Source organism: Vipera ursinii, assembly GCF_947247035.1.
Source record: "Vipera ursinii genome assembly, chromosome: 13".
In the NCBI taxonomy this organism is placed as follows: Eukaryota; Metazoa; Chordata; class Lepidosauria; order Squamata; family Viperidae; genus Vipera; species Vipera ursinii.
In genome coordinates, this window is record NC_139526.1 from 17,416,652 (window position 1) to 17,437,120 (window position 20,469).

Consider the following 20,469-nt stretch of genomic DNA (forward strand, 5'->3'; position numbering starts at 1 on the left):
AAAAAAAACAGCAAAGTTTTTGTTAGCTGGTTGAAACTGCAAAGGTTGGATTTTGAGCCTGCTTTATATCAGCTTTCCGGATGGATGAAAGGTCTTGTGAATTCTTCTTGTAAGCACCACCACCAAAGCTTTTGGGGAATCTATTACTGTTGTACGAAAGACATATTTGTCTACACTCATGGGGACAACTAGCTCCGTCTTTCGGCAAGAGCTCACGCATGTTTGCAGACCAAAAGATTAGTGTCAGCGGCAGGAGGGACACTTAAAATCACTCCCCGAAGTCTCGGTCCAGAAAAATCTATTTCTATGAATCAGCTCCACTCAGATTGCCTGCAGATTGGATGACAACTGAGGCCTCTACAAATATCGCACAGTTACCCATATATTTCTCTCCACAGCACTTTTAATTATACATGCCCCACATTTGCTTTTTTGTATTTTCCAATTGATTTTTTTTCTCTCCCAGGGAGCCTTTCTTGGTGTGTGTTGTGATTGCTCAAATTGTTTTGATAGACTTGTTCCATTTCTTCATCTGTTTGTAATGTTTGACAGCCTTGTCTGTTTGTTTTTCTTGCTTGGTGCTGCTGTAAGCTGTCTTAAGCTGCCTCTCTTGTAGACGGCGGAGCCTTGCAATCCTATTAAATAAATATAAATTAAAATAATCTCCCCCGTGTTCCAGGACGAACCTGAGAAACTGATTTCATGGCTTAAATTGAAGTCATTGGGGGAGAAGGAGGAAGGGGGGAAAAACGCCCATTAGTTATTATGTAAATCGCTGCTCGGAGATGAATAGACTGCCATATTCCACCTAACAGATACCATATCACTAGCTTGCCATTACTGCTGGAAAAGAATCACAAAAGGAAGCTGCTGAAATATTCAGCTCTGCTTAATGTGCAAACTGCACACAACTTGGTTGCAGTGGAAATAGCTACCGTATCACTTTACGTTTGGGCTCCTTGCAGATATATTTAGAATTCATTTATTGCATCCGTGTTCCTCCATACATTCATGCCCATGTTCACGGACCCCCTTTCGCTCCATATGATTGCTTCCCTACTTCCCTTATAAAATGGGTTATCAGCTTTTCATTATAGCCACTCTCCTAAATTCTATTCCTAATTCTGAACAGAATTAAAGGACTCGGTGGATGGAAACCATAACAGTGGGATGACTGTTCCCAGAAACCAAGAAAGGCACACTGCAATTCGTGTGAGCAGGTTTCTTTATTGCTCATCACCTTCAGGCAGAAACCTTACCAAAATAAAGCGTACCATTGCCCCATGGGAGCCACAGAGGAGGAGCGGTCTTTACCCACTTTCTCCCACACAAACTATCTCATCTGGGCTGTCTCTTGCTCCACTGGAACACAGTCCCTCCCTTCCCTCCCTCCTGGGAATCCAGACCACATTCCATGACAACAACAGAATGGAGTGTTAAAGCTAGTAGACGCAGAGGTATGATTTGTTTACAAGCAAGCGTCTTTTCCGCTGAGGCAGGAAACTCGCCAAGATGGGCGTGATTGCACCATGGTTGACTTGCCTTTGTTTCTTTCCTTGGCCTTTCCTTCGGAAACCCAGCAAACCCTGAGATATCGCTGCGCCAGCATTATGTCCACCACTCCGGAGCCTCCAGGGAATGATTCCATTCTCCGAAGGAACAAAGATGTCCCTCACTCAAGGTAAATGTCCCTTGGCCAACTAGGAAGAAAGGTAGGTTTGTTTGCGGGTCACCATTATATATGGGGGTTCTCTCAACTTCCTTTTTCTGACCTCTGTACAGTCTCTTCTCCGCGTACCGTCATTCTGCTTTTGAGTCATGGTCTCTTTCCAGGGTTCTCTGTAAAACTGATGGACTCCAGGTCAAATATTGGGTTACATACATAAACCAGCCAGATTTATCCCCCAGGCAGACAATTGTTGAGCCTAATTTCCCTGGATCCTTTCTCCGGCTCAATCCCTACCTCCAGAAACGATCTCGCTCTGATTGAGGAGAAACTCAGATGCGAGATGACATTGTGGCATTTCTCCACTCTGCCCTGAAGGCAATTACAACCTTTCGCAGTTCCATTACCTTGAGCCAATTTAAAATCCCTGCAGCCGGTGTTAAACTTTCTTTTTTTTAAAAAAAAAAAGGGAAAAAAATTAAAAATCAGAGAATTCAATCACAAGTATCTTAGGTGAAGTTTTATCACCAGGAGGATAACACAGGAGAGGGTTACCATGCTCGGCCCATTCCAGCCAGTAGGTAACTACGGTGTGGTGTCAAAGGTGTGTAGGGATTGCAAGTTTTAATCATCCCAAATGAAAATATGCTGTGGAAACTGCTTTTCCCCCCGATCGTGCAAGAGGAAAACATTTCTTATATGATTTTATTGATGGCATAACGTGATCCAAGGCAAGCGTTATCATTTATTCAACACTCTCCTACCTCTGTCGAGCGTTCCTTGATCTGATTTACTGGGACAATTTTAAGGGCCGAATTAGACCTTTCTTACAAGTGCAGGTAACATTCATCTGATGTTTGGAAATAAAAAAAGCAGCCAGTTTCAGGTGGCCGTGACTGGAAGAGGGCACTGAATGTGTTGGTATATAATCCTCAATTCCTACGGTGGAGAAGAGATCCATCTTCTCTGTTATGATCCCTGCAGGAACCATTCCAAGTACAAAAAGTGAACCCAGAAAGATTTATATACATTCCTTCTCCTTGGCTGCTCCTCTCCTTCCAATCACAGCCTCCAGAAGCTTCTTTTCTTTTCAAAAATTGGGAGCGTTGTGTGTAACATGTAGTTCGCTCCTGCCCCCAACATCCTGAAGGAAGTAGCATTTTTTTTCTAGGTGGTGTCCATTCTTCTCTTGCAATGCTAGAAAATATAGTGCAGGTGCTAACATTAGCAAAAGGACACAGACCATGCACACAACACACACACACACACACACACACACACACACACACACCCTTGCGGCAGAGGCCCACAGAAGGAATGTGGAAGAAAATGTTCAAATGGGTTTGCTTGCATTTGGTAAAGCAATCAGTACCATTTTACTGTTGCAATCACCTGAAAACCCTTCTCATTTTGAATAATAATAGTAGTAATAACAGCAACGTAGCTCCAAAATAATATTAGGGCCATCTGTGCAGCAGATTGTCATATTTCAAAGGCAAGAGCTGGAAATGATAAGAATAGCCGAATCTTCTTCTTCGGAGAGCATCATGACTCCTTCCCAGGGCCTGATGTCTCCTTTTCTTTGGAAACATTTTGTGGTCCAGTTGTGTCCCAGTCACGGTGTCATCTTTTCCAATCTTGTCTCCTTCCCTTCACCTACCCATCTGTCTCTCTTGGCACCTGCTCCCTCTTCCCTGGCCACTTCTGGCCACCACTTCCTATATCAGAGATGTTCTGATTCCAAGATTTGGGCTACCTGCTGAGGGATATTAAGATGTCCAAACGAGAGATCATGGAGAGAAAGAGAGAGAGAAAGCAATATGTATTTCTTTATTCCAGTTTGACCGAAGATGATGACAGCTTTGGCTGTGATGCTCTGGAGTTAGAAGGTAAGAAATTTGGAAGATGTTCTTCTTTTTCAAGACCAGCATTCTGAGAAACATCATCTGACAGACAGAGATGATCTTCTTACTTCGACCTCCCGGTACTTTATGTAGAATCTCTGCTTGAAAGGCGGCTCAGCCCTACTCCAATTGAAAGATAAAGAACTATTAGAAGAATAAAAAATTGTCCATCCACAGTTCCTACCTAGACTGAGTAGGCAGGCTGTTCCTGGTCACTTAGGACATCTTCACGTAGGCTTTTTGGCAACAGTAGAAGACTAGTGTGCCAACTGCTTTCTTCCAGAAGGTCTTTCAACTTCTGAACTCAGCCAAGGTCAGTCAGAAGTTGCTGCTATCCAGAAAAGTCCATAAGAAGGTCACCAGGAGACAATCTGATCTGGAAAGTCTCCTTACCATTTATTTCTCAACCCAAAGATAATCCATCCAGACAAATACTTCGAGTCCTGTCTATATTCCAATCCAATTTTATTCCTGTTGCCCTTTCTTTAAGAGGGATATATTTTTTTCCTTCCATATCCATCCGTGAATTTATTTATTCCACACTTCCTTTTTCAGATGATGTTCCTGACAGGTATTCCTCACTCCCTTCTTCCTCATCCTCCCACCATTCCGAAGGGCTGGACCTGGAACAAGTCAATTCCATTTTCAGGAAATTCTCTCTGGAAAGGTACGCTGGTGAAGGTTGGCTGGAGGTGCAACCGCTGTTACTTCTAGTCTGCTTTAGATACTCGGCAACATGGAATTGTAACACGGCTTTTTCTTGGATTGTACCATTGCTGGGGGAGGATTACTATAGAATGCCCTGGAAGGGCTGTCACGTAGGGATTGTGGTACCCCTCCTGATATCATCAGTGGTAGCATCCAGAAAAACCGTTCTTTAATTCTTCTGAAGAATAAATCAGTTGACATAAATTCATGTTAGATCAGAAAGATAGAGAGAAATAAAGCTTGGAGGGTAGAGAACTGGAATGATTTGCAAGTTCCTGGTGCTGGTATTCAAGCTAAATTTTGAAAGGTCATAAAGCTTTTTTTTTTTTGCACACTCTAGATATTTCAGAAGTCTATTGCCATTGTTTCATTTCCTGCTTTATGTATCCTGAGACTGAGTTCCTATTAATACTGTGCCAAGCTCTACTTGCGATTTCGCCAACTTTTTTTGTTCCTACCTCAAGTTCCAGCTACTTAGGAAGTTCTTAGGAATTTCTCTTGTGGCACTTTTTGAAGCAAAAAAATCCATGACTGGAGGTGACCCAAAGAGCAGCAGCTGGTGTAGTTTCCAGTCCCACATCTTTCTAAATCTCCTAGTGCCTCTCTTGACTTTGGCAAAAGAATCTCAGATGCAACTTGGTTAGACGAGAGGCATCATTGCAGTCAAGAATGAAACTGTTAACGTAGCAGATGGATTGTAGGTTGCCTGTGAAGAAGTCATAGCCTTCATCCATACTGTAGCTACGTTCCAGAATTTAAAGCCTTGAATTTCTCCTCCTGAATGAACAAATACTTGGCTAATCCCTTGATGGACTTGCCAGGCATCTGAGATACGTGGATGCAGCTGTTCTTTTTAGCCTGGGAACCGCTGCTTCCCCCCTTGCCAATCTCAGCCCTTTCTCCGGGTGATGACTGAGAAGCCAAGAAGAACTTATTTATTTATTTATTTATTTTAATTCTATTCATATCCCGCCCTTCTCCGAAGACTCAGGGTGGCTTACAAGCTTAGCCCCTCTTTTGTTGACACAGGCCCTTCCGTCCCTCGGTGACTTCGGTTGGACGCCTCCACAATGTCTTCCACGCCGTCCATCAAGTAGTCGTCAACGGGGACACTCTGAGCTCAGAGATCAGTTTGCTGGGAGGGAACATCAAAGGAAGCTTTGTCCATTCTGTGAAGGTCAACTCCACAGCAGAGAAAGCTGGCCTCCGGGAAGGGTATCAACTGCTTCTGGTGAGGCCTCCATATCTTCTAGTCATTCCCACAAACATCCCTAAGGATGGCCATTTCTTTCAAGTGAACTCTTCTTATTTTTCTTCCTTGCTTGCTGTAACCAAGGTCTGTGTTGCCTGGGGCAGAGTTTTTAACTTTAAAAAAAACAAAAAAAAACACCACCTTTAAAGGAAGGTTCATATTGGAGGCATCAGCCGTCTCTTCATTCTATTCCCTTCAAGAAGAAGAAAAATCTATACAACCAAATCACATTATGCTGTTATTGAAGACCAGGGTGGGTGGAGATGATAGCTGTGTAATTTAGTAAGTAGAATTAATTGCCTGGAGGGAGAATAAAGCTGTGTTGCTATCAACAGGTGGAGGGCTGCATCCGAGGAGAAAATATGAGTGTTCCCCTGGAGACTTGCACAAAAGAAGAAATTCACTGGACAATTCAGAGATGTAGTGGACCAGTTACATTGCATTGCAAACCAAATCATGAAGGTGAGATACCGTGCTTTTAAACCTTCGGACAAGTAGCCTATTTATCTTGAGGATCTGGGGGCCGGATAAAGGGATGGGAAAATTGGTCTTTGAAAGCCAAAATGATCCATTACAATTTTTTTTAAAAAATAAAAATAAAACCAAGTTCTTGTTTATTTTCATGATCACCCCTAAAAGTTGGAGATGCGGAGTTGGTAGTAGAGATGGTTTCCAGAGTTGATCCCTCTGCCCCAAATTCAGAACTGTGCAATGGGGAATTTGATGTTTCCTAGAACTAAGGAGAATTTTTTGTACAGTGACGACAATTAATCAGTGGAACAGTTTGCCTCCAGAATGAGTGCTCCAAGACTGGAAGTTTTTAAGTAGAGATTGGACACTATAGGGTCTCCTGCCTGAGCAGGGAGTTGGACTAGGAAGACCTCCAAAGGTCCCTTCCAGCTCTGTTATTCTGATGTTGAGTTGACAAGATGGATGGGCACTATTGTACCAGTGGAACAATCACAATAAGAATTCAATCCTGGCAATTTTAAGATGGAGATGCTCCTACCCAACATGGGGGATCCAAGGACCAAGGAGCTTCCTCATCTCATGGAACCTCTAGGTTATCGAAAGCTGCTTTCGGAAATGGAAGAAGGTCTGATCACCTCCGGAGACTCCTTCTACATCCGGCTGAACCTCAGCATCTCCAGCCACCTGGACTGCTGCTCCCTCTCGGTGAAATGTGATGAAATCTTGCACGTCCTTGACACCATGTACCAGGGGAAATGTGAGTGGTTTTGTGCCAGAGTCCATCCTGTCACCAACAAAGATGAGGAGACGGGAACGGTCCCCAATTACAGCAGGTGAGTGTCCCCACCCGGGCACAGGGGAGCTCCAAAGGGCAGGGGGTGCACATGGGATAGGGGCTCAAAACTCAAGATACCAGCCATGATGACATGTTACGGGAAGCTGGTATGCTGCAACCCCCCAAACACCAGCCTCCAAGATTGTCTCCGTGGCTTTCTTCGGGTGCCAATGACACGAGGCTGAAGCCAAGACTCGTGCAGGAGATGTGACCCACATAGGAAAAGGGAAAGGCTTGCCTTGCATGTTTGTGGTGGCCACCTTCACTTTTTGGACCTCCCTGTGGTTGCCTTGTTGCCTCCATGACAATGAGGTTCTCCTTGCAGATTTCTTAAGGTACTCCAAGAGTTTAAATTTGGGCAAATATTGTCCATCCCACGGCACTGTAGGCAGGCTAGTTCTTCTTTCTTTATAATAGGGCTTCCTGGAGCTTGGTCCAAACTGCTTGGCCATTCAAAGGGAGGAAGAAGGGTGCCAACTGAGGGTGGTCATGCTGGATGCCTTCCTTGGCACCACCTCTGATCCTTCCCAACTCTCCTTTACAGAGCCCAGCAGCTGCTCCTAGTAAAACTCCAGCGACTTATGAACAGAGGAAGCAAAGAAGATACAGACAGTGTCTATGGGATGTCACGAGTAAGTTCTCCCTGGCTTGGGATGGTTGTCCTCTTCACCCATCATTCTTCCATCCCTTTGTTTTTGTCTCTTGGGTCATTCTCATCCATTCTAAAAGAGGTATTATGTTTACATTCATTATGGGTGGTGGACGTTGCTCTCATCAAGTCAACTTTCTCCATCTTGAGGGCCTCCAAATATGGCGATCCCCTCTTCTCAACATTCCTACTTCTGCATCCCATAAATTCATTTTGGCTTTATGGGATTCTGACCTACATATCATCATCATCTTCTTCTTCTTCTTCTTCTTCTTCTTCTTCTTCTTCTTCTTCTTCTTCTTCTTCTTCTTCTTCTTCTTCTTCTTCTTCTTCTTCTTCTTCCACCTTCTTCCTTCTCCTTCCTCCTGCTTCCTCCTCTTCTTCCTTCTTCCTTCTTCCCTCTTCCTTCTTCCTTCTTTCTGTTGCTCTTAGACTACGCTGCAACCAGACGAACTTGCATCTCCCAGTGAATCCAAAACAAGCCCTCGTCTCTCCAGAGCCAGTTTCCTTTTGGGCCAGATCTTGCAGGTAACAACAACTACAACAATCGGGGACCCCAGAGTCAAATTAAAAGAGCAGGTCTAGCTCTCTGATTGCCAGCCTTACTAGGTCCAGACCAGACAGGAAAGACAGCCTTGACTCACCCCTTGACCCAACCTGAATCTCCACTTCCAGTTTGTCAGCAGGTCCGAAAACAAATACAAGCGCATGAATAGCAGTGAACGGGTCCGCATCGTCACTTCGAAAGACAGCCGGGTGAAATCGGAACTGCCTATGGTGACAAAGGCTCTCCTGGAAAGATTTGAAGGTACAGTGGTTTGGGGGTGAACCTCTTTTTCTTAGTTTGCAAAGCTGAAGGACTAATCGCCCAATGAGGTTGTCCCTTAACACCTTGAACCTGGTCTGGAACCATGCCAGCAGGGTGATCCCAGGGGTTTTCTAACCAAGTTGTCTTCATTCATCAAGGTAACATCCGATCTCTGGTTCTCCGATGTTCGTTTGATGGAACCAGCCTCTCGTTGGGCTGCCCGCTCATTCTAGGATGGCTTACAGTGGCATAAAAATCTTCTTCCTGCAGAGTTTGATTCCGTGACCGAGATCAATAAGAGCTTCAGTCTGATCCCGTACAGCTTGGTGAAGCCCACCCACTGTGAGTGCCGGCGTCCCGTCCTCTTCAGCCCCACGATGCTTGCCAAGACCTTGGTCCAAAAGCTTCTCAACTCGGGAGGAGCCCTGGAGTTCAACTTATGCAAACCAGGTAATCCTGGGGTCCTTGTCTAAAGCCAATCTGTCTCCTTCTAACCCGATGTTTCCCAAACCTGGCAACTTTAAGGTATGTAAACTCCCAGAATTCCCCAGCAATCAGAAGCATATTTTTTCTAGTTTTCATTTTTGCTTCTTTCTTTTCCCCTTTTGCTTTCCTCCCTCCCTCCCTCCCTCCCTTCCCTTCTTCCCAACTCATGCAAACCAGGTAAACCTGGGGTTGGACTAGAAGACCTCCAAGCTTCCATTCAGCTCTGTTCTGATTGATTAATTGTGGTTAATTAATTAATTAATTAATTGTGGCTCAGTGGGTTAGGACGCTGAGCTTGTCGATCAGAAGGTCGGCAGTTTGGCGGGTCGAATCCCGAGTGCCGCGTAGCAGAGTGAGCGCCTGTTACTCGTCCCAGCTTCTGCCAACCTAGCAGTTCGAAAGCACGTAAAAATGCAAGTAGAAAAATAGGGACCACTCCGGTGGGAAGGTAACAGCGTTCCGTGCGCCTTTGGCGTCTAGTCATGCCGGCCACATGACCACGGAGACGTCCTCGGACGAGCGCTGGCTCTTCGGCTTTGAAACGGAGATGAGCGCCGGCCCCTAGAGTCGGAAACGACTAGCACGCGTGTGCGGGGGAACCTTTACCTTTACCTTTAATAAATTGTCCATGCCAACTGATGCGAGGGAGACAGCAAGGGGTGTGCGTTTGTTACGTCTCCCTGTCGTGAAAGGGGCCAAATACAGTCTTCAGACTGGGAAGGAGCTTGTGAACTGGCCATTATCTCCCTGTTTTCTTTCTGAAAGTCCCAGAAACGCATTTTTTTCCCCTGCCTGCTGCTAAGGAGAGGCCGCTGAAAAGAAAAGCCTTTGCTTTGATCCAATTCCTGTGTGATTACTGCCTTTTTATACGTTGCCGTTTATCCAGCCCCTTTGCAGGCCTTGTACGCCTCTTTGTTGAAACGCTGTCTCTCCAAAGAATCTTGACACCACAACAGGGGCTAGCAATTACACAGACATCGTTTCTTCTTCCCAACCTGTCCCGGCGTACCTTCTTCCTCGAAATAGGTCATGCTTAAGTTCACCAGATTTAACTAGCTCCGGGATAAACACCTTCTCCGCCAGCTAAAGCCTTCGGCTGCCGAATCCAAGGATAATAGGCATGGCGATGGTTTCTCCTGTGTTTTTGTCAACAGAGTCCTATTTCTGCCACTTGTGGCCGGGCCTGCCTGTCTCCCCTCCTCTGCCCCTATGGTTGCAGGGGACCCTTTCTCGGTAGGGATGGGGGGAAACAGTGACCCACATGCCCTCTGACTCCAAAACAGCTCTAATTTCATTCTTGCAATGGGGAAGGTGCTGGAAATATCGCTTGGGAGACATGGTGTCAGGCCTGCCCCAATCTGATCCCTTAGGCAAGAGAGACCCTCGACTCCATGGGGTTGAAGCGAAAGGTGTTGTTGGCTGCAGTAAAGCCAGGCTAGCTCCGAATTTCACACGCTCAAAAGATACAGAAAGGCTTCCCCACATCGCCCTGGTTTTAATTTTTCAAAAATTAAGTCCAGCTGCCCATAGGACAGTCTCAAAGCAACCCAGATTTGCTCCCTTATGTTTTTTATTATTATTTTTAGTGCAAAAATGAGGGGGGAAAGGAATTTTTGATTGATGGTTTTAATGATTAGACAGGACAGATTATAAAAAGGAGAGAGTTATGATGTAATTTTAGAGAGAAAGGTTAGAGTATAATCGTCCTTATAACTGTGTGAAGAATATTGGAAGCTGCTTGTTTATATCTTAAAATCTTTCTCTTTTTTTCTCTTTTCTTTTTTCTTTTTCTTAATTGCACTTGTAGCTTTTTCTGTTATTTCTCTCTGTTCCAACTTGGCTTATATTAGGTCTTATTATTGTTCTTAAAACTTTTAATAAAGATATATAGATGAGAGAGAGAGAGAAAGAGAGAGAGATTAATGGGTGGATGGAGGGAGGGAAGGAGGGAGGGAGATACAGATAGATGAATGGATGAGTGAATGGATGGACGGACAGATAGACAGACAGATCTGGGCTTGCAAGATTTCTTTTACCAATACAGGAAGTCCTTGACTTACAACAGCTCATTTAGTGACTGAAGTTACAACAGCACTGAAAAAGGTGACCTATGTCCATTTTTCACACTTATGACCATTGCAGCATCCCCAGGCTCACGTGACCAAAATTCAGGCACTTGGCCGCTGACTCATATTTATGACGCTTGTGGTGTGTCCTGGGGGGGGGAATCACGTGATCCCCTTTTTACGGCCTTCTGACAAGCAGAGCCAACGTGGGAAGCCGGTGAGGACGAAGCCAGGACATGAACTCCGGAATGTCCATTCAGTTGGGTGACTCTTCGTCCTGGCGTCCACCCTGTGCCATTCCAGCTTTCTCTTTAACCTCGTTTTTTTTTCTTCACTTGTTTGTTTCGCTCCTTCTCTCCCAGACATCATAACCAAGGAGGAATTCTTCAGGAGGCACTCGACGGAGACAATAATCTATTCGCGAGAAAAAAACCCACACACTTACGAATGTATTTTCCCAGCAAATATTGGGGCCGTTGCTGCCAAGGTACGGTTTCCAATCCTTTTGCAACATAAATGCAATAGGCACAGCTGGCATGAAATAGGAGGAAAGAACATGTATTCCTCACCACCCACCCCCTTTCCCCACCCCACCCCCTTTTCTTGGTGCAAAAATCATCACGGGCCATATTTATTTATTTATTTATTATATTTTTATACCGCCCTTCTCCCGAAGGACTCAGGGTGGTGTAGAGGGCAATAAATATAAAAAACGAAATGCCAAAGTTAAAAAAGCAATTAAATATTATGCCCGAATATAAAACAGTAATGAAAAGACATATTAAAACCCCAACCCTAACCCATCAAACCAGGCCGGATTGCTCGAATAAATAGGTTTTTAGATCCCGCCGGAAGGAGCGGAGGTCGGGGGCCATCCGGAGCTCCACCGGCAAGCGGTTCCACAGGTCTGGCGCGCCCACAGAAAACGCCCTCCCCCTGGGGGCCACCAGACGACATTCTTTGATCGGAAGCACCCTGAGGTGTATTGTATATTTCCCCCCAGACCGCAGCTGGCCTTGCTTCCATAATCTTGTCAAAGCTATCAGTTTCCCCAGACCGGGGTGAGGGGGTGGGGTGAGGGCGAGGTGGGGGGCTGGGGAGGGGGTGTCATAAATTGAAGACTACCTGTAACAATATCAGAATAACAGAGTTGGAAGGGACCTTGGAGGTCATCTAGTCCAACCCCCTGTTCAAGCAGGAGGACCTATTCCATTTCAGACAAACGGCTGTCCAGTCTCTTCTTGAAAACCTCCAGTGTTGGAGCACCCACAACTTCTGGAGGCAGGTTGTTCCACTGGTTAATTGTTCTCAGTGAGAGGAAATTTCTCTCTTAGTTCCAGGTTGCGTCTCTCCTTGATTAGCTCCCACCCGTTGCTTCTTGTCCTGCCTTCAGGGGCTTTGGAGGATAGGCTGACAAGGGAGAAATACTTTCCCACGTCTGCTCACCTTATTCCTGGCAATGCCTCTTGTCTGGCCTACCTCGCAGGAGGATGAAAAGAAGTCCTTACTGGTGCTACAGCAAGGCGGGAACAGGAGTGGTTTCTAAAATCCCTGGGAATCTGGAGCGCAATAATCTGCCCTTGATGAAAACCAGCCATGTCAGATGCGCAATCAAGGGCTTCCAATTTATCTGATCCTGTTCGAGATGGTGTGTGTGTGTGTGTGTGTGTGTGTGTGTGTGTCTAAATCCGCCCCCTCCCCCCCCACCGATGTGCTTAACCAAAGTCCTCTCCCTGACTTTTGTGTTGACAGAACAAACACTGCCTGCTCGAACTCGGCATCGGCTGCACAAAAGATTTAATCAAAGCCAAGATATATCCCATTGTTCTCTTTATTAAAGTCTCCGAGAAAAATATCAAGAAATTCAGGTACGGTCACGCCACAAGGAAGGATGGGCGAGAGGAAAGAGATAGAGGGATGCTTTGCCCGCTGCAGAAATGCGGAGCGGGCAAAACAGCTGCACAAATGAAAAGGGTCCTTACCAAGGCAATCGCTACCTAGTCCTAGTGTGCTTTGGCACCTATGTCTTGGAGATGCCTCTGTCTCTTTTTTTTTCCCCTAGGAATTGCACATCTGAACCTGTTTGCTTCAAAGTTCTTTCTTTCTGTTTGGGAGTAAAAAATAAATAATGAGATGGAGATTTTGTGGAGGAAGGCAAAAAGAATTAAAATAAAACCCACACAACCCTTGTTGCAACTGATGATTTAAAATCAGGGTTGGCCATTGGTGCCAATTCTGGGAAATCAGACCCTTTGTGTGTTGTGGCTGGCAGAGCTATAAGCACAAACACATCTGGATAGCACAGAGTAGACAAGGCTGCCATATGTTTCCCGGCCCTCCAGATGTTAAGTCTGGCTTGGATGACCCCAGAATCAAAATCTGGCAAGCAATTGCTTTTCTACCTGTTGGTATAAATTTGCATGATAACCGTTCAAATGAAATTACAAGGCAGGAAAAAAAACCTTGTTGAGAAAACAAAAGCTAGATTCCATTTGTTTGTTTGTATCTGCCTTCATTACTTTTACAAATATTTATTAAGCTTGTTCTAGTCTATTCTATTCTATTCTGTTCTGTTCTGTTCTATTCTATGCTATGCTATGCTATGCTACGCTACGCTACGCTACGCTACGCTACTCTACTCTACTCTACTCTACTCTATCATTATTCTATTCTGTTCTGTTCTATTCTGTTCTATTCTATTCTATGCTATGCTATGCTATGCTATGCTACGCTACGCTACGCTACTCTACTCTACTCTACTCTACTCTACTCTATCATTATTCTATTCTATTCTGTTCTGTTCTGTTCTGTTCTATTCTATTCTATGCTATGCTATGCTATGCTATGCTATGCTACGCTACTCTACTCTACTCTACTCTACTCTACTCTACTCTACTCTATCATTATTCTATTCTATTCTATTCTATTCTATTCTATTCTATGCTATGCTATGCTACGCTGCTCTGCTCTACTCTACTGTACTCTACTCTACTCTATCATTATTCTATTCTGTTCTGTTCTGTTCTGTTCTGTTCTGTCCTATTCCTATTCTACTGCAATATCATTTTATTAGAAAACTAGACAAAAGTTCCTATGAACTGAACTGATGTGAAAACAGAGCAAAATTTAAGTGTGTGGTTTGATGATTGCACATACGGCTAGTCCGTGACTTACGACTGTTGGTTTAACAATGTCTCACGGTTATGACAGCGTAGGACCTGCACTCACACTTGAGACCATCACACCGCCGGCTCTCACAGTCATGTGATCGCAATTCAGATGCTTGGCAACTGGCTCGCAGTTACAACTGGCTGCAATGCCCTGCGGTCATGTGATTGCACGTTGTGACCATTTTTGCCAGTTTCTGGCAAAAAAACATCCCTTGGGGACGCTGGATTCACTCAATGATCAAGTGATTCATTTAACAACTGAGTGGTCCACTTAACAACCATGGTGACTCAGTTAACGGCTTCTGTAAAAACGCCGTAAAATTGGGTCCGACTTGATTCACAATTGCAAGGACTTATCATGGGAATTTCTGTCCCAACTGTGGCCATAACTCAAGGGCTTCCCTTTATCCATCTTTCCTCTCTTTACTGGCCTTCTGTAAATCTGGATCTTCTTCCTCCTTGCCCGGGTTTACTTCCCCCCCCCCCCCCGAAATGGTCAGTCATAATAAAATTTTATGTTGTAAAACAATGAATTGGATAAGTAGAAAGAGACTTGAACTCTCCAATTTCAGGAAACAAATGGAAGTGTCTCCAGAACATGACAATGAAAACCAGCCAAAGTGTAAACATAATAGAAAATCAATAGCAAATTATTACTCAGTCATGCTCTACCCCACGGAAGATTGAAAGGATCTGTAAGTTATCTGTAAATAAACACTGGAGAACCATAAACAATACTACGTGGTGGACACGTTTAGTTATATTGCATTTCTTCTTGGCAATGGAGGCGCTCAGGGTTAGCAAGCCATGAATTGCAGCAGCCTTTTCACTTCAGCCTCAGAAATACAGCATTTGAGCGATCAAATTCAGGCACGGCTATTTTGTTTAGTTCATTAGCTCTAGCATCGATGCTGGTTGCCCGAAAACTAAACATCGATTCATGCCCTGTTTGCATGTTAAAAGGTTTTTAAGAGGAGGCAACTGTCTACAGGTAGGCCTTGACTTACAATCGTTCATTTAGTGGCTATTCCAAGTGAGAAAGCACTTTTAAAAAAGGGGTGTGTGCTTAGGACCGTTTTTTACACTTAATGACCATTGCAACATCCCTGGATCCAATTCCAGATGCTTGGCAACTGGCTCGCCTTTATGACCATTGCCAAGTCCCGGGGTCCTCTTTTTGTGACCTCCTGACAAGCAAAGTCAATGGGGGAAGCCAGAATCACTTAGTAACTTAACAATTGCAGTGATTCGTTTAACGATCGTGGCAGGAAACATCGCAAAATTGGAGCAAAACTCCCGTAACACCTGTCTTGCTTAATTTTGGGCTGAGTTGTAGCCATAAGTCTAGAACTACCTGTAATGTTCAGGAAAATAACGTTTGAAAAATACAGATGTCTTTTGTTATTGGTACTTTGTTTGTAGTTATGTTAAAGGGGAGTTAAAGCACATTATGAATTTGGTTACCGGTAATTGTATATTATGCATAATTTTTATTTAGAATATGAGTATTGTAACTATAATCCTGTATTTAGCTCTGGGAAGTGGGGGGGGGAAGTGGGTGGGTTTGGGGTGGGGGGGATCTGGGGATATATTGTAAAATTTTGTTTTTGTAAAACTCTTTAATAAAAAAGAAAGAAAAATACAGATGTCTAAGACATCTTGGGAGAGAACGAAGGATTTTTAAGGAAAATCCGATTCATGGGTGAAGCCTTCCTTGGCTGAAATGGATGGCTGGTCGCTGTCTTGGGGGCTCCCACTCTTGAAATTACTATTCCCGATCCAGGGAAAGTTCACAGTGATTATGTCAGAAATTAATGAGACATAAATCAGTTGGAGCTAATTGTCTCATCGATTTTAGTCATATATCTTCTCGACCCTCTTTTCTCTAAACTTGAACCTTTTAATCTAAGAATGGCTGAGCAACAATTCCCTTCACACTGCACTTCCCCCTTTTCTGGGGAAGCACCTTCAGTCAAATTCATAAGGTACAAGAAATGGTGACTGCAAGAGGGGGCTTGGGAAAAAAAGAAAAGGAAATGTATCCCGTGCTCCATCGTTTTCTTTTGGGGGGAGAAACAGAAATAAGGGATTCTTTGTTTCGGGATGGAGTCTTGGGGTACCCATAAATACTGCCCAGGTTTCAATAACTCCAGAATTTCAGAATAATAGAGCTGGTTAATTGTTCTCACTGTCAGGAAATTCCTCCTTAGTTCCTTGATTAGTCCTGCCTTCAGGTGCTTGGGAGAATAGGTTGCCCCCCCCTCTTCTTTGGGGCAGCCCCTCAAATATTGGAAGACCCCCATCATGTCACCCCCCCAAGCTTCTTTTCATTAAACTAGCCATTATATACCTAGCCATTATATACCTCAATCTACATTTTAGGTTCTAAGGAAACACTCATAGATGACCAGCTGTTCCACATTTCCCTTCGAAATGGAGCATTATGTATCTGTCTGTCTGTCTATCTATCTATCTATCTATCTATCTATCTATCTATCATATCAGTCTATCTATCTATCTATCTATTATCTATCTATATCTATCTATCATATCAGTCTATCTATCTATCTATCTATCTATCTATTATCTATCTATCTATCTATCTATCTATCTATCTATCTATCATATCAGTCTATCTATCTATCTATCTATTATCTATCTATCTATCATATCAGTCTATCTATCTATCTATCTATCTATTATCTATCTATCTATCTATCTATCTATTATCTATCTATCTATCTATCTATTATCTATCTATCTATTATCTATCTATCTATCTATCTATCTATCTATCTATCTATTATCTATCTATCTATCTATCATCTATCTATCTATCTATCTATCTATCTATCATCTACTTTATTTACTTATTTATATCCTGCCTTTATTATTCTTATAACTAACTCTAGGCAGCCAACATACCTAATACTACTTCCTCTTCCTCCTACGCTGTGAGGTGGGCTAAGCCGAAAAAGAGAGAGAGGGACTGGTATTTCTCAATGTTCTGATGAGCAGCAAAGGTAGGTGGATGTTTCTGTTTGCTTATGTTTGCCTGCATGCACATCTGGTTAACAGCTGTTTTGGGGGTGGGGCTCTTCTGTCACGTAGAAAGCTGCTACCGAAACCAGACGTGGAGGAGGAATTACTGAGGACCTGTCGTCAGAACGAGAAGGAGCTGGAGGGCTTACCCTGCCTTTACGCCTCGTTGGAGACGGATTCGTGGAGCAGCATTGAAGATCTTCTTCGGATCATCAAGGATAAAGTCTGGGAAGAACAGCAGAAAACCTTCTGGGTTGACGAAGAGCAGTTGTGAAGCACAGATCCCACTGGTGATCTGGGATCCCGCTAGCAACCTAATGAAGCCGAGAGGAGAAGACCTCGGGGAAGGCTGCTGTCTTTCTTCTTACTTCATCAGATGTCTGAGAGTCTCAGCAGCAAGTAGAAGGTTGAGGGTGAGAGAAAGTCATGAGAAACCAAGGATGGAAGGCTTGGATCATGACATTTCCAAGGGATCCTTTAGAATATGGAAGTGGATTGTCTCCCAGGGAGCTTGGCTCCGTTCTCTAGTGTCCACCATTTCTGGAACACGGAAGGTCAGATGTTTCCAAAGAGACATTTTGAAGCATAAACCTGGTCTGAAGATGGATGGTGGGAGGTCAAGGGGAAACATTTTTGATAGTCATTGCCCAGAGTTGCTCTGTGAGTGAGATGGGTGGTTCCTAAATTTGATAAAGAAATAAATAAAAATACATAAATATCAACGTTCCTCATGGCCATCTCTTGGAGAGATGGGTCCTATTGTCCTCAGATCCACCAAAATGTGTGTCTCGGCCTGCTTCATAGCAAAGAGCGTCTTTCATCTCTTTTCCCCACTCTATTCCTTCTTTCTTCTCCTGCCCTGTCTTTAAGTCATCCCACCCAAGGAGAAGGGGCCGCCATGCCTCTAAGCCACTGTTTCTCAACTTGGCAACTTAAAGATGGACGGACTTCAACTCCCAGAATTCCTCAGGCAACCATGCAATGTCGGGATACTGCAACAGTTGTAAGTACGGAGACCGGTTGTAAGCCATCTATTTTCAGTGTCGTTGTAACTTCAGATAGTCGCTACTCGGAAATGGGTGGACTTCAACTCCCCCGTGTGATGGCTGGAGAATTCTGGGAGTTGAAGTCCACCCATCTTAAAATTGCTAAGGTTGAGAAAGGTTGCTTTGGATAAATGGGGCACAAAATTTAACTGGCTGGAGACCTCTGGGAGTCGAAGTCCACCCATCTTCAAGTAGCCAGAGTTGCTACTGCTCTAAGTAGTTGGCAGATAATGGCAACGGGCCAAAGTCGGAGGCTACGAAAAGAAGGAGCGGTGCAAATACGTTGCATTCAATCATTACCAGACGTTTACCAAGAGGAGAAGCTTCCGAATGCCGCTAAACAATTAATCAAAACTGAGATTTAAATTATTTTTTTAAAAAATTAATTAAATTAAAAACCAAGAACAATTAATCAACGGAAGGGAGGAAGGGAGAGGGAGAGCCAACCTGGAAATGAGGAGGAATTTCCTAATAGTGAGAACTATTAAGCAGTGGAACAGCTGGCTTCCCAGGCTGGTGGGTGCTCCTTCACTGGAAGATTTCATGAAAAGATTGGAGAGCCATTTGTTCAGGATGGAATAAGTACTCCTGTCTTGGGCAGGGGTTGGTCTAGAACAGCGTTTCCCAACCTTAGGAACTTGAAGATGTGTGGACTATGCTATGCTGGCTGGGGAATTCTGGGAGTTGAAGTCCACACATCTTCAAGTTCCTAAGGTTGGGAAACACTGGTCTAGAAGACCTCTAAGGTCCCTTCCAACCCTATGATTCTGTGTTCTAAGCATATTTGCAATTTGCCCGAGCTCTGAGTCCACTGAGGAGCGATGTCCTTAGCCATCTGGAGCAGGAAAGTCCAAACGGTCCCGCTAGGCGTTTCCAGGCGCCCCTGGGTCTCAATGGGGGCTCGCATGGGGCAAAAATAAATAGAGGTTGCACAGCTGTGCTAGCAGATTGTGTCCTCTGCCTGCCGTCGCTGAGCATTTTTCATATCCAGCCCTTTGAAGAACAGAGATTGCCGAAGGCTCTGGAGCTGGCTGTGGCCACAGGTCCCCAAATCCGACATCTTCAATTAAGTGGCATTTTTTTTTCCTGGCCTTGTCACTTGACATCTATTTTTCCTGCAAAGACATTGATGAGCACCTGAAAATCTTCTCTCTCTCCCTCTCCCTCTCTCTCTCTTTCTCTCCCTCTCTTTCTCTCTCTCCCTCTCTTTCTCTCCCTCTCCCTCCCTCTCTCTCCCCCTCTCTCTCCCTCTTTCTTTCTTTCTCTCTTTTCTTTCTCTCTCTCTCTTTCTTTCTCTCTCTCTCTTTCTCTCTCTTTCTCTCTCTCTCTCTTTTTCTCCATGTCTCCATGGACATCTATGAGATATTGCAGATGCACTCATACCTATCTACTCATTGCATTGATTGCAATGGGATGCGGAGGGGAGGGGAATATTTTTCTGAGCAATTAAGCCAAAAGATGGCCGGAGGTGGTGGGGAGGGAAGGGATAAAGCTTCTTCTGGATAAAACTGAGCCCGGAGTCATGAAAAAAGACAACCAGACCAGGATTTCTGAAGGGAAACCTGGCCTGGAATGTAATAGATCACCAGTAAATGGGGGGGGGGCTGGATTTTAAGATGGGTTGGGCTCCTTCTGAGAACAACAACAACAACAAAAAAGCAAATGAGAGGGTTTTTTTCCTCCCCCCCCCCCCCGTTCGTCTTTTACTCTGCGGTTCAAATGTTTTACAGCAGAGAAAAAGCAGCAAAAGAATTTTGTTGCCTGCGAAGGATTTTCAACTATTTCACAGTGTCTGGTTTTTCTTTTTCAGCCAAGGTATGGAAGTCTACCTTTTAAATCAGCTTCATTCCCCCACCTCTGCTACAATATCCAGCTTGCTGTAGTAAGGAAGGCAGCTGTGGAAAGTTGGGGGGGGGAGTGAAGAAACAGCAGAGTTCTGTTCCCCCCACCCCTTTCCAGGGATTTAAAATGGAGATTAACCCCGTTGATTGTAAATGCCTCAGTAGCCTTCTTAGCTATTTCTCTGGGCAGATTCTGTTGGGGGCTGACCAGGATCTTTAAGCTGCTAGAATGTGTTACAATAACCACTCAGTAGAATAACCTAGTGGTCCTTGCCAAAATTATTAGGAAAAGAGACGCCAGGGAAGCATCACAAACATTATTGTCTGGGATAAATGCTCCAGAAAAGGCAAATGCATCTCCTTGTAGGAAAGATGGTGCAGCTTGAGATCATCAGAGGTGTGAACTTACCTACATCTCCTTCTGTTCACACATCTGGATGGACATCTGCCAGGAGGGTCATTTCTAGGGATATAGGGTCCATTTTCTCTCTGAGATCACGTGATTTCTTGAGTTTCGTTCACCCC

The 20,469-nt window shown here is 44.3% G+C and overlaps 1 protein-coding gene across 3 annotated transcripts in view; it reads left to right on the forward strand.

Moving 5' to 3' along the window:
* CARD11 (caspase recruitment domain family member 11) overlaps positions 1–19,172 on the forward strand; it is a 44,472-nt gene extending 25,300 nt beyond the window's left edge. For all 3 annotated transcript variants that reach the window (XM_083372963.1, XM_083372964.1, XM_083372965.1), the window contains 14 exons: positions 1,581–1,681; positions 3,506–3,555; positions 4,126–4,237; positions 5,308–5,509; positions 5,866–5,992; positions 6,594–6,834; positions 7,381–7,468; positions 7,918–8,013; positions 8,161–8,293; positions 8,564–8,743; positions 11,208–11,332; positions 12,598–12,713; positions 17,127–18,060; positions 19,095–19,172. In XM_083372963.1, coding sequence (XP_083229089.1) covers positions 1,581–1,681; positions 3,506–3,555; positions 4,126–4,237; positions 5,308–5,509; positions 5,866–5,992; positions 6,594–6,834; positions 7,381–7,468; positions 7,918–8,013; positions 8,161–8,293; positions 8,564–8,743; positions 11,208–11,332; positions 12,598–12,713; positions 17,127–17,331 — 1,776 coding nt within the window. In that variant the 3' untranslated portion in view covers positions 17,332–18,060; positions 19,095–19,172. The remainder of the gene's footprint in view (positions 1–1,580; positions 1,682–3,505; positions 3,556–4,125; positions 4,238–5,307; positions 5,510–5,865; positions 5,993–6,593; positions 6,835–7,380; positions 7,469–7,917; positions 8,014–8,160; positions 8,294–8,563; positions 8,744–11,207; positions 11,333–12,597; positions 12,714–17,126; positions 18,061–19,094) is intronic.
* The last annotated feature ends 1,297 nt before the right edge of the window (positions 19,173–20,469 follow it).